This window comes from Myodes glareolus, chromosome 18 (genome assembly GCF_982192425.1).
Source record: "Myodes glareolus chromosome 18, mMyoGla1.1, whole genome shotgun sequence".
NCBI classification, from domain to species: Eukaryota; Metazoa; Chordata; class Mammalia; order Rodentia; family Cricetidae; genus Myodes; species Myodes glareolus.
Window position 1 is genome coordinate 72,021,008 of NC_142043.1, and position 13,820 is coordinate 72,034,827.

Consider the following 13,820-nt stretch of genomic DNA (forward strand, 5'->3'; position numbering starts at 1 on the left):
AATGAATGGGATTAGTCCTCTAACAACTTCTAACTTCTTGGTATCAGCAACAAAGTCATTTAAGAATAGACTTAACGGCTGGAGAGATGACTCAGTTAAGAGTATTGCCTGCTCTTCCAAAGGTCTTGAGTTCAATTCCCAGCAACCACATGGTGGCTCGCAACCATTTGCAATGAGGTCTGGAACTCTCTTCTGGTCTGCAGACATACATACAGACAGAATATTGTATACATAATAAATAAATATATATATAAAAGAGTAGACTCATAAAGAAGATCAAGGATAATTTTATCAGTTAAAAAGGAATCTCAGAGTAAGCAAACTTCAAAGCCTCGACAGCTTCCTGTAGGAAGAGAATGGAGCCTAGAAGGGAAAGGGACATTTTAAACTGGCAAGGAGGTCAGACACATGGCAGACAAGCAGTCACATGGCTAGGAAGGAGGCTTTAAAGAAAGAGGAAGGAAGCTGAAAATGGTGAAGGGAAGACCCAAAGTGTTAACAAAAGATGCTTGGAGAAGAGACAGAAGAAAGGGAAAAGGACTAATTCAGGAATCAGGCAAAGTTACAAACCTACATGGCTGTGGCCCATGAGTTACTGCACTAGGGGATGGGGTTCTGGGGAGAAAGAAATATGGTATCTCATTAGAGGACTAATTTTTCTTTCTATCTCTTTAGCATGGATTAAGGTGAGCACACCTTCCTAGGGGTGTCCTTAGGCCAAGGAATGATCCTGACCAACTGTAATCCTAGGTCTCCGTCCAGCCTAGAGATTCTGCTCTCTTGCCAGGAGTTTTTATTTTTTTTCTACTCTAACACTTAGTCGTATCAACCTTCTATGAATATGTATTGAAGAAAGATTTCTGATATAGAACAAAGACGTGCAATTGCCCGCTTTTGTAAGGGTAGAAACACAAACCTGCCAACCACTTTGACAAGTAAAGTCCTCCCAGAAAAGCTGCTTTCTCTGGAGACTATAGAAACACATAAAGTCTGTCTGTATTATAAAGTGGTACAATGGTTCCTTGTATAGCTCACACGGTCCAGAAGTTGCTTTGTAGAGCAGGCTGGCCTTGAACTCAGAGATCAGTCTTCCTCCACCACCATGCTTGACCCTTGCATTTTAATTTATTGTGTATGTATGTCTGTGTGTATGTACTCAATGTGCAGATGTGAGAAGATAACTTTTTGGAGTTGATTCTCTCCTTCCACCATGTGGATCTCTGTGAGTTCAAGGCCACCTTGGGCTACACAAGATCAATGCAGAAATAAATCCAGGTGGTGGTGCCCCACACCTAAATCCCAGCGCTAGATGGAAGATAAAGTGAGAGGAGAGAGAGGCTCTGTCAGCTTAGTCTGCAGTCGCCCAGGCTTGGTAGAGGTAAGCCTTTACTAGTGGCTTGGCTGCTTTGCTTTTCTGGTTTTCAGGTTGAACCCCAATAGCTGTCTCTGGGTTTTTATTATTTGTGCTAATAGCAAGTCCCTTCACCTACTGATCCATCTCATTGGCTTCTCATCTGAATTCCCTTGCTGGGAAGTACATGGACTATGGTTAGGACAGTTAAGAGCAAGATATCTGTGGTAAGATCTCCTCTGTATCAATAGGCCTTTATCATGCCTTTTAGGTTTCTGGATTTTCACCAGCACAACTCTTAATAAATTTAAACGTTTAACATTTTTGTTATGGAAGTTTAATGCCACCACTGTGTATCATAAGGATGTAGGAATGTTACGTTAGTGCCAGGCATGGTGGCACACACCTTTAATCCCAGAACATAGGAGGCAGAAGTCTGTGAGTTCAAGACCAATCTGGTCTACATAGCAATTTCCAGGTCAGCCAAGGGCTATATAGAGAGCCTCGTTAGAATCCAGCTACTGCCAGGCCACAATTCCTGCAGCATCCCCAACCCCATCCACACCCCAAGGTACTGCTAAGACCCTGTCTACGAATCTCTGGATAATAGACTTTCAGGTATCAGGATTTTTCACAGGAGGAAGTGAGTTTATGTCAAAGTAGGTATTTGTGGTCTTATGTTCCCCATTTCCTTCTCTGCCTCTTGCTGGGATTCAGAGCCTGGCTGCAGGTTTGTGCTGTGCAACCATCTCAATCCTCAGAGAACTATAAAATGGTAGACCTGCTTCTGCCACATGGGCACTTATTCCCCTCTTCAGAGGCCCCAGACATGTCGTCTGTCTCTGGTGCTAGAGCCTGAACTCTTCTGAGAACCCCACCATGCTGTTGTCTGTCTATCCATGACATTAACAACCATTTTAACAAGTTCCTTATCCCCAGCAGTCCATCTCAGTGTCTGTCTTGAATTCACATCCCAAGTTGTTTAAAAAAAAAAAAAAGCATTTTATTTCTATACCCCTAGACCAACCTCAAGCTTCCTCCATTCCCTCTGAAGAGAATGACATCTTTCAGGAAGTATCGTCCAGTGTGGGATTCACACACACGGGGTGGGACCATCACTGACCACAGACCCATGAGTGTTGCCTAGGAAAGGAACAAAGCTTTCTCCTTAGAAGCCCAGGGTCACCTCTCACAAGATGAAGAAAATTCCGCTTCTCAACAGGATGTCTAATTTCACTTCCTCACCTGTAACCTCAACATTGTCAACAAAGGAAGTGAACAAATGGATACAAGTCCATTAATTATAAAATATTTAAGTGCCATAAATTCTCTTGTCCTCTCGTATTGCTGTGTACTGTATTACTGTGATCATCCTCTGTTCATCTTTCTTAGATTCCCTAGGACCTGACTTGTCATTTCTCTTTGCTTTGTATTTAGAGAGAGAAAATTAGCCTGGCATTGATACCCCAGGTATACCATGAATCTCCTTCAGTACTTTCATCAATACTTAAATATTGTTCACATTCCATAGTCTTAACCCAAAGCTCCAGTTTTGCATAGCACATTGATAATTTCTTGTTTTATAACAGACATACAGAGTCCTTACAGATTCTCATTGTTCAGAAAGCTCCTGTTGAATGAGGAGGCCCCTGAGCCTCTGAATCTTAAAGTCAATGGCTGCAAAACCCTGCTCTAGCTTAGAACATACCATGGCGAACTCCAAAACTCACCTCAAAATGCCTAGCACTGATTATTTCTGTCCACTCTATTCTCCCAAACAGCAAGCAGTCAGGTACATTTCTAGGAAATGCTGGCTGCCACTAATGGATTCCTAAGCCTCCTTTCTCTTGTTCTCTCCCTCACCCACCATTTCAGGATCTTTTCTCTCTCTCTGGAGCGCTACTTCCTGTGAAACCCTACATCCAGCACTGTCCATATCTCTGAACTGCAGTTTAAATGGTTTTGATAAATAAGCCTCGGGGCTGGAGAGATGGCTCAGAGGTTAAGAGCACTGACTGCTCTTCTAGAGATCCTGAGTTCAATTCCCAGCAACCACATGGTGGCTCACAGTCCTCTATAATGAGATCTGGTGCCCTCTTCTGGCATGCAAGCATACATGAAAGGAATGTTGTATACATAATAAATAAATAAATCTTTAAAAAAATAAGCCTCTCAGCTATATTACCACAAAAACAATGATTGCTGAAAGCTTCACTGACAGCCCTTCCTTATCAGGTCCATCTAGTGCCTGACTTTTCACAACGATTGGACCCGAACACAACACATGGACCCTAGTGTCTGTGTGCAGAGTCAGCAACAGTCATCCTGATTGACATCACTAGCCTCTTATACAAGGATCCTCATTCACCCCCAGCTCTTAATGCTGCGGTGTCTACTCTCTTACAAGTCCTTAGGACAAAATATCTATGGGCCATCCTAAACATTCTGAGTACTGTCCAAGACAATACAAGTAAAATTTGTTAAAGTAAAAATCTCAAGAGACAAAACAGATAAAACTCCTGAACAAGATGAAAAGACCTTTGTTGACTCCTAAGACATTTCATCCCACCAATTAAATGTAATCTAATCCAAGTCAGTTAATTAGACTTTTTGATTTAAACTTCAACAGTTGAAGAACCGTAACATTTCCACTCATTTCATAAGCTTATTACTCAAGTAGGATAATCTTGATGAAAGTGTTAGAAAGGCCAAAACATTCTAGATGATGTAGAACATCTATACCAACATGTCATACAAGTAACAAATTCAAGGGTTCTCTTCAAGTAAAGAAGCCTCTCAATCCTAAAATACATCAATAACAAAACACATGGAAAATAAAAAATCTTTCTTCATAAATAATTGCTGATACCTGGCAATATCTTTTCCCCAAAGCAAGAAAATATACTAAAGATAAATTATTTATAGTTGATAATAATAACAGCAATAAAATATTAGTTTTCAAGTATTTCATCTATAATTTTTTAGAAGGTCAAAAAGGAAAAAGTATAGCAAACAAATAAACAAATGCATGTCAGAAGGAAAAACAAATTCTTAGAGACATGATTACTTGCAGGGAGAAATTTCTCCAGTTACTAACTTTAGAGTCTTTGGGGCACTAGTTTATCACGCTCTCCTACAAAAGTCTTAATGTCTTAAAGGAAAGAAACAGTAAAGCTTTGTCACTCTGTAGCCCACATGTAACAAGGAGCAAAAATGTATCCATCCTCAAACGTCTTTTCCACAAAACCTGTAGTAGATCCCATAAATTCTTAAAAATAGGAAATCATTTACCCTTATCATCCACCTCCAAAACAAAGAATGACTTTTAATAATCAGTACAAAGCTATGTTCAGTTTGTTTTCATTTCCCACTAATTCCTTCCTGTTTTAAAGATAAAAGGCAGAACCTTGACTTCTTTTGCTGAGAGATCGGTACCCATCCCCAGTCATGGATTCTACTGGGAATCCAGATGCTTCTGTTTATACACCGTATAACTGTAAGCTTTGTACTGAAGACTAAAATCTATTCTTGCATTTTAGCTGTCTGTCAATAAACCCCAACTCCAGTACACTTAGGTGTCATTTAACATCACTGGGTAATTATTTCTGACCAAATAGAATATTCTGCAGATATCTATTAGATCCATTTGAGTTATTCTATAGTTTGATTTTGGAGGGTTATTATTTTTATTATGCTATTGATTTTAGGTTTGGATGACCTATGTATAAAAATAAGACTGGAATATTGAAATCACCCACTACTACTGTATCAAGAACTCTATCAGACCTTTTATACACTCATTAATGTTTGTTTTAGGAAATAGTCACTATTCAGAGCATATGTAGTATCTTTCTGAATAAACCACTTTTGAGTAATTTTGCTTTGAAATTTATCAAATATCAGAATAGCCATGCCAGCTTTGTCCTCAGTCTCCGTTGTCTTCAGTCACTGTTTTCTGCATGTTCAACACATTTTCTTGGAGATAGCAGACAGATGGGTCTAGTTCTACGATCCAGTCAGCCAGTATATGTGTTACCTGTGGATCCGCTGAAACAATTACTATCATTAAGGTTGGTCCTAGGAGAGATTTACTAATTTCTTTGACTTTACAGGCTATTTCTCTGGTTGTTTGATCATTATGTGTTCTCTTCTTTCACCCCTACTAATATTAGAGATTTGCTATTTTATGTGTTAGACAGGAGAGATTTTTTTCTAACTCTCCCTTATCTATTTCTTCTATTAATTTTATGTTTTCTTGTCTTCTCACTCTTAAAACCGCCTTTCTACCTCCTCTGTGTATACTGTTCTTTTAGGTTTAGTATTTGCTGGAATACTGGCTTGGTTTTGTCAAGAAATGCTTAGTCTATGGTATTTGAATGCTTATATTTTATCATTAATTAAGACAGATTAAATAAATATGGCATTATTAGATATCAATTAATTACTTTTAATGTTTAAAATAAATTCTTCCATTCTTTCCATGCTTTTTGGATGGCTGAAAAAGGGATTTGATGTTATTCTGATCTGTCTTTTTTGGATAAACTATTTTTTCATTAAAGTTTTAAAATTTAAAAAAAGAAAGAAAAAAGATGCAGAGAACCAAAGCCAAACATTAGGAAATCTCAAAGAAGAGGGGGAAGAAGGAATAGGATTGTAGGAGCCAAGAGGGGTCAAAGACACCAGGAAAACACAACCCACAGAGTCAACCATGCAGGACTCATAGAGGCTCACATAGGCTGAAATGGCAATCATGAAACCTGCATAGAACTGTACTAGGTCCTCTGTGGTTGTTTAGCTTGGGTTGTTTCTGGGGTTCCTAAGTGGGGATGGGGATGTCTCTGACTCTTTTGCCTGCTTGTGGGGACTGCATGTGGGGCTTCTTTCCTTCTACTGGGTTACCATATCCAGTCTTGATGTGATTGTTTATACCTAGTCTTATTGCACCATTTTATGATGTGTCGTTGGTATTATTGGAAGCCCAGGTTTGTCTGAAGGGAACTGAAGGAAGAATGGAGCTGAGGGGAGGAGAGGTTATAGGGAACTGGGAAGAGGAAGGGGAAGTTGTGGGGGACTGGCAGGGGAGGATTTGGTTGGGATGTATTGTATGAGAAAATAAAAGGACAAAAAAAAAGGCACAGAAAGTCTCAACATTCCTGTGTAGAGGAGTCCCTGGGACAGCCCAGGATTCAGAGTGTCGGAGCTGAGATTCTGTATAATAAACTTAGACTGAGCCCACTGATGTTCAGCTCACAAGCTGCAACAATGTAGACCAGGATCCCCTAGGCAATGCATGAGTCTACCTCACAGTTGGTAACACAAGTCATTCTTGAAACAGACATCATTACTACTTGCAATACCAGCATTCAGGATGAGGAAGGATGATTTATGGAAGTAGAAGCTGTATCACTCACTTTACTCATTAATGTAAAAAAAAAAAAAAACCAAAAAACAAAACAAACTCAAAATTACCTGAAAGAAACAACTTAAGGTAAGAAGGATTTATTTTGGTTTTGATTTAAGAAGGTACAACCCATCCTGGGAGGAAAGACATAGCTGGGTTTAAGGCAGCTGGAGCTGTATCTGGGATGACTCACATCTCCATGCATCAGGAAGCAGAGTGTGGGGAGGCTGGCTCTTATCTGGATTTCTCCTTTTCCACCCTGTTCTTCAGTCTGGGCCCCAGATCATGGGCTGGTGTCACCCACATTCAGTGCAGCTCTCCTCCCCCTCAGTTAATCTCTGGAAACACCCTTCACAGACATTTCCAGAAATGCAAGTCCTGGAAGATTCTAAATCCAGAAGAGCTGACACTGAAGCCCTCACAGCTTCATTTGAGTTCCAGGTCAGCCTGAGGTACTGTATGACACCCTGCCAAAGAGAGAGAAAAATAGTAATATCTGAGCTCCCTGCTTTACAGCCTAAGTCAGTGGGGTCTGAGAAGAAGCCTGAGAATTCTAGAAAAAGGTTTCAGGTCACTGTTGTCAGTCATCACAATATCACCCACAACAAACAAATACCATCAGCCCTGAGTTGTCATGTTGACAGGTACATATTGTTTTCTCTCCTATTGGGTGTAGTCTCAGGTATAAGAAATAGGAAGCAATTAACACCATGTAAGTCTCTGACTGATTGCTATTTATATTATATATTCCCTAGACTGATTTACAAGTTATAGACAAAAATAATGGAATCCAAATTCTTATCTTTTATCCATAAACTAATTCTTTATGTGAAATTAGGGGCTTAAAACTTTTTTATCTTAGAAAAACAAAAAGCTGCAAACTCGAGTCTTCACATTGAAGGACAGAACACTAAAGCCCATCAGCACCGGGTCCTGCACAAGATACAGGTACACACTGGTCGAGCCAAGGACTCAAGCTGTGCTCAGCTGCAGGGATGTTTAGCAGAGTGATGGGGGAGGGGACTAGGTCTTCCTTTCTAGACTTTCAGGAAGATGGGAGTTCTAATGCCAAGACATGAGGCCATGGGGTGGAAATAAGATAAAAGTTAACTAACTACACCCTTTTTGATTTCTGGGAGGACAAAGACAGAGAAGATGGAGGACCAGCTGGTGCCAGAGGAAACTCCTAGTCCTAGATCTCAGATAATATTCCAGGGTATGGTTGCAGACAGACCTAGAACAGGGTCAGGAAACATGAAAAAAGGATCAAGTATCCTCCCAGATATTTCCCCCTCCTGGAGACTCCACCTCAGATTTGTGTCACATCACAAGAAACCTCCATGTGAAACCTTTGTCCTCTATTTCCAGGTGTTCCTTACAGAGCTAGGGTTTTTTTGTTTGTTTGTTTCTTTTTCTTTTTAAAAATAGTCTCGAATAAAATGGCTGAAAGGGACTTAAGGAAATGCTCATCATCCTTAGTCATCAGAGAAATGCAAATCAAAACAATTCTGAGATCTGTAAGAATGGCCAAGATTAAAATACTGATGAAAACTTATTTTGGAGAGGTTGTGGGGTAAAGGGAACACTCCTGCATTGCTGGTGGGAGTGCAAGCTGGTGCAGCCCCTTTAGATATCAGTGTGGCAATTTCTCAGAAAATTAGGGAACAACCTTCCTCAAGACCCAGTAAAACCACTTTTGGGTATATATCCAAAGGATGCTCAATTGTGCCCAACTATGTTCATAGCAGCATTGTTTGTCATATCCAGAACCTGGAAACAATCTAAATGCCCCTTGGCTGAAGAATGGATAAGGAAAATGTGGTACATTTACACACAGAGTACTACACAGCAGAAAAGAAATAATGACAGCTTGAAATTTGCACAAAAATGGATGGATCTAGAAAACATCATTTTGAGTGAAATAACCCAGACCCAGAAAGACAATTATCATATGGACTCACTCATAAGTGGTTTTTAAACATAAAGAAAAGAAAGCCAGCCTACAAATCACAATTCTAGAGAACCTAGACAACAATGAGGACTCTAAGAGAGACATACATAGATCTAATCTACATGGGAAGTAGAAAAAGACAAGATCTTCTGAGTAAATTGGGAGCATGGGGATCAAAGGAGAGGGTTGAAGGCGAGGGGAGAGGCAGGGAAGGGAGCAGAGAAAAATGTAGAGCTCAATAAAAATTAATTAATTAACTAAAAAAAGAAAAGAGTTTTAGGAAGAAAACAAAACAAAACTAAAGGTTCTGAAGTGGCTAAGGACACAAGAATGGATACACTTTATAGTAACAAAACATTAGACAAATACATCTACATCCAGGCCTTGAAATTTCTCAGTGAGGCCCAAATCTCAGACACTGCCCTTGTCCTACCTGTGTTCTTCCTCATCACAATGGCAGCCACAGCTCCTGCGACCAACACTCCAAGGAGAATCAGACCAGCAATGATTCCCATGATGGGGGTGGTGGGAGATGGAGGAGGCTCTGGGAGAGAGAGTAGGAGAGGATAGAGGTGAAAGACCCTGGCTCTGCTCAGGGTCTGCAGAAGGGCTCCTGCTTTCCCTAAGACAGACTCTGGGCCTACACACACCCCTTTACCCCATTTCAGGATGAGGGGCTCAGGCAGCCCCTCATGCAGCACATGGCATGTGTATCTCTGCTCTTCTCCTGAAGGCACCACCACAGCTGCCCACTTCTGGAAGGTTCCATCCCCTGCAGGTCTGGTCTCAATAATATTCATGTCCTGGGTCAGGTCCTCCTCATCCCTCTGCCAGGTCAGCATGATGTCTGCAGGATAGAAGCCCAGGGCCCAGCACTTCAGGGTGGTGCCTCCTTCAGGTCTGGGGTGATGAGTCACATTTGTTTTTGGAGGGTCTGAGAAGAATCAGAGAAGAACAAACGTCTGATCCTTCCTGAGGACAACTTGACCACTGATCATATGAGTTGGGTTGGAGATCTAGAGAGCAGCACTTAAGCTGTATGGGCCCAGGATAAAAAACTCTGTATTCCTTGGAAAGTTCTAGAATAAAGGGCTGAACCTGTACACCTCCAAGTGGAGTACAGCCCAGTGACTGAGTAGCTATAGCTGGTCTGTGAACACTGGCAGAAACGGGCTGAGATCAAAAGGGAACTGCCACTCACCCCTTTCAGAGTTGTTACCTTTCCATCCCTGAACAGATGGGATCTCTATTATGATTTGAATATAAAATATTCCACCATAGCTCAGGTATATGAAGTTTTGGGTTGTATCTGGTGATACTGATGATTCCAATGGAATATTTAGGATGTAGAGTCTAACTGGAGGGAGTAGGTCACTGGGAGGTGGGCCTTGAGGGTTATAATCTGTCTCTGGCTATTCTCTGCTCCCTGATGTTCCCAGATGTGAGCATGGTTTCTAGGCTGTGGCCCTAAACGGCTCCCACCACCATTCGCCCATTATGAACTATTAGTCAAAGGTTGGAGATCCACAATACTTGAGTTCTTCCTCCCTTAAGCTGTTTCTTCTCAGGTGTTTTGTCACAGGAATGAAAGAAGCAAGTCATACATCCTTGAAAGAAGTGGATTCTGTGGGATGTGGAAATCAGGGAGGGATTCTCTGCTCCAAATCAGTGACGGAAGAAGTAGTTAGTGACTTTCTAGAGTAGGAAGAGCAAGTGTCTATTCCTCTTAGATATGGTGCCAATGACAAATGTCTTGGTACTGGTCTAGGGCTGTGACAACACACCATGACCAAGGCCATGATAAAGGAAAGGAACAAGCTAATTGGATGGCCTGGGGTTTTGAAACCTCACAACTCACTCCCAGTGACACACCTCCTAATCTGTCCTACACAGTTTGCACTTAAAACCAAACATTAAAATTGTGGTGTGTGTGTGTGTGTGTGTGTGTGTGTGTGTGTGTGTGTGTGCGTGGTGTAAACCTGCACATGTACAGCACACATCTGAAGGTAGAAGACAACTTGTGGGAGTCATTCTCTTGTTGTCCTAATGATCCTTTCATCCGCCTCAGATTGTGCAGCCTTTGTCCCATAGTGGGGTGAGTAGTTACAGTGCTTAATTTATCTACTCAGTTTCTCTGTTTCCATACCTCAGATCCTATCTACATGTTTGTCACACTGTATCAGGAACCCTGTGCAGGGGCTCATTAAATTTTAAAAGTACTTTTCTTTTGTCTGTTTCAAGAGGTTCAGAGGCAAATATTCCAGTTTATCAAGGTTTCCCAGACTGAATCACCGCTAAGACCCTGTATGTATGCTGAATCATAGTCTTTTCCTTGAGTTAAACGTTGGCCTGTGGACAATTCTATTACTTTTACTCCACTTTCTCTCTCTTTACTGTCTTATTCTTACCATCAATTCCATGTTTTTGGATTGCAGAAGCAGACATCTAATTCCTGCTCTTTCCTTTATGCCTGCTTCACATTCCCCAGCTATAAGAAATGGTGAGCCAGTTTATCACAAAGGCAGCCTTTGCCTGTCTTTTCCTCATTGTCCTTCCTCCCTTAGGCAGGCAAGTCCTTCCTGGGTAGGTGACTCAGCTCAGTTGCAAGTCTCTCTACCCACAGCAAAGACCACACAGCTGCTGCCACTGTCTGCTGAGGATCCTGCCCAGTGCCCCACAGGTGTTATTCCTGGAGTTGCTGTGGTTGGTGCTCATGTGATAGACCTCATGCCATGTAGAGGAAGACAACTACCCTGGGGTTCCCAGCACTGCCATCCCTCCTCCTCAGATGGAGCAGTCTCAGAGGCCAGTCTTATCATTCATGCCAAGGGCAGTGCAGCTCTCAGCTGCCATTCCACTCCACAGGGAGAAAGCAGGCCACATCAGCACTTCCCCTGCCTGGATGGTTTAGCTTTATTTGCATGTTTTATCTCCTGCAGCAGGAACCATGAAACCGATCCTCCCAAACTCATCTTTGGTCTTGCTGTGTTCCCACTCAGGTGTCAAGTACCCTTGATAAGACTCCAGCAACAGACCAAAGGGGGAGTGCATCCAAATCTATTTTTATTATCGAACACTAATTTGGCAATCTCATAAAGTTATTGGTAATTACTTACAGGCACAAGAGTAAGGAGTTACTTAATACTAAAAATCACCTTCATCACATTAAAGTCCACTCCAGCATGAATAACAGCTCACAAAATCTGCCTCACTGGAGCCTGCCACCAGTTTATTCCATTAACTATCCTCCCTACCCCTCTTCCTGACTGTTCTGACTGGCCTTGAACTCATTCCCCAGCCCCTGCCTCTCAAATGTTGGGATTAAAACCATTAGCCCCTACACTCATCCCAATTGCCCTCTAACTTCCATATACACTAGTAAGTCAGTACCAGGTGCCGCTGGTAGGATTCCTAGTAAGAGGGGACATAGGAGGGTGTGAATGGCTAGAATCCCCAGTGAGGGTAATCCCAGCTACTCTGATTTAGAACATTAACAGATTAAGAGTCTGTGTCACAGTGGGAAACAGTACTTCACAATATGTGGCTTAAGAATTGGTTTTCTTTTCTACCTATGAACACTGCTCAAGAGCAGACAAAACTACCCTACACCTCTTACCTGCACGCTGCAGAACCTTCTTTCCTTTATCCAGGTATTTGAGAAGCCACACCACGCACCTGCCCTCCAAGAAAGACTTCCAGGACTTTGCAACAAGAGTTGCCTCCCACTTGCGCCTGGTGATCTGAGCCTCCTTAGTATCCACCGCGGTCCAGGAGCGCAGGTCCTCAGTCAGAGAGATGTAATCCTGGCCGTCATAACCAACATGCTTATACCCACGGAGAAGGCGGTGGTCTGGCCCTATGTCACAGCCGAATAGCCACTGGACAGTGTGAGACTCTGTGGCAGTCAGGGAGGTCAGCAAGGTGTTCTAGGTTAGCCCCACTCAATACACAAAGCCTGTGTGTGATTAGTCAAAGTTTATTTCAAACTGTAATGAAATCCCAGTAAATTTCCGTAAGCTTCTCCAGGATGGTTTAACACAGATTTCACTAACCCAAGGTATGTTTCCAATGCCCTAGGAATAGGAGGACTCTGTAGACTAGCCTTCCGACTCTAGGGTCACTCACCATTCTCTCTCGGGCTATGGTAGCCGAACAGGGTCCACAGTTCTAGTCGGCCAAGTATTAAGATGTCTCTGCCAAGTCGAGTCAGCTCCTCCAGATGCTCTGGATCCCGCGCTATAAATGGCACCCGCGGCTCCACTCGCTGACTTGCCTTGTCGCTGTCGAAGCTTACAATCTGCGTGTTGTCCACGTAGCCGACGACCATGAACCGAGGTTTGCGATAGGCAGGACCGTACAAGGTGGTTGTGAAATATCGCAGGGAGTGTGAGAGTAGGGGTGATGCGCGGTGACCTTGCACTTTGCCAGACCGGGGAGCTGGTTCACCCGCTGGGAGCGGTGCAGGGCGCAGGGCTCCGGATGCGGATTGGTGATGGGAGCTTGGCAAAGGCTGCCCATCTCTGGGAGAGGGGAGGTCTGGTTGGGCGAGGATGGAGACATGGCTTTCTGGGTGCAGACTCTGCCTGGTGCCCTCACTCATCCCCACAGAGAAGGTTTCTCTCTCCACCCCGTACTCACCCACGCGGGCCTGAGTTGGGGGCAGGGAGGCCATCAGCAGCAGAAGGAGGATGCTTGGCACCGTGAACCCCATCCTTGATGTTTGGAGAACTTGAATAGATTGGGTCTTTCTTCCTCTCTGTGGAGTTTTATAGCGTTGTGGGTGTGTGGGGACGGATCACGATGATTCTGAGCGGTTCTCTGAAATTCCCACATACAGCAGAAATGAACATGTGGGTGTCCAAACATTACTGGGAAATAAAGGGTTCCCGTTTATAAATTCTTCTTTATTACAAAAGAAAAAAATTAAGGCTAACAACAAAAAACAATAACAAAACCAGACTCAGAGGAGGATGTTCTGGTACCATTTCAATAGTTTTGACTGGGGTTGGGGATAGGATGAGAACAACTCTTGCAAGCATTAAGTTTAGCACCTGCTGTCTGGAGTAATATAGAGAGGAGAGTCATGCCTTTGAGTTAGGGTCATTAATGGATGACTG

At 42.7% G+C, this 13,820-nt stretch overlaps 1 protein-coding gene across 2 annotated transcripts; it reads right to left on the reverse strand.

The window, feature by feature from the left end:
• Positions 1-6,834: 6,834 nt before the first annotated feature.
• LOC148119288 (HLA class I histocompatibility antigen, alpha chain G-like) lies at positions 6,835-13,420 on the reverse strand. Of its 2 annotated transcripts, none has more exons than XM_087897851.1 (5): positions 13,342-13,420; positions 12,829-13,239; positions 9,362-9,637; positions 9,137-9,247; positions 6,835-7,219 (listed from the first exon to the last, which is right to left on the reverse strand). In XM_087897851.1, exons 1-5 carry the CDS (start codon positions 13,412-13,414, stop codon positions 7,179-7,181), a joined length of 912 nt encoding a protein of 303 aa, XP_087753977.1. In that variant the 5' UTR covers positions 13,415-13,420; the 3' UTR covers positions 6,835-7,178. The 2 variants fall into 2 exon arrangements, with proteins under 2 accessions (XP_087753977.1, XP_087753978.1); XM_087897852.1 differs by adding an exon at positions 12,320-12,598 and having other exon boundaries at positions 12,829-13,414.
• Positions 13,421-13,820: the final 400 nt, after the last annotated feature.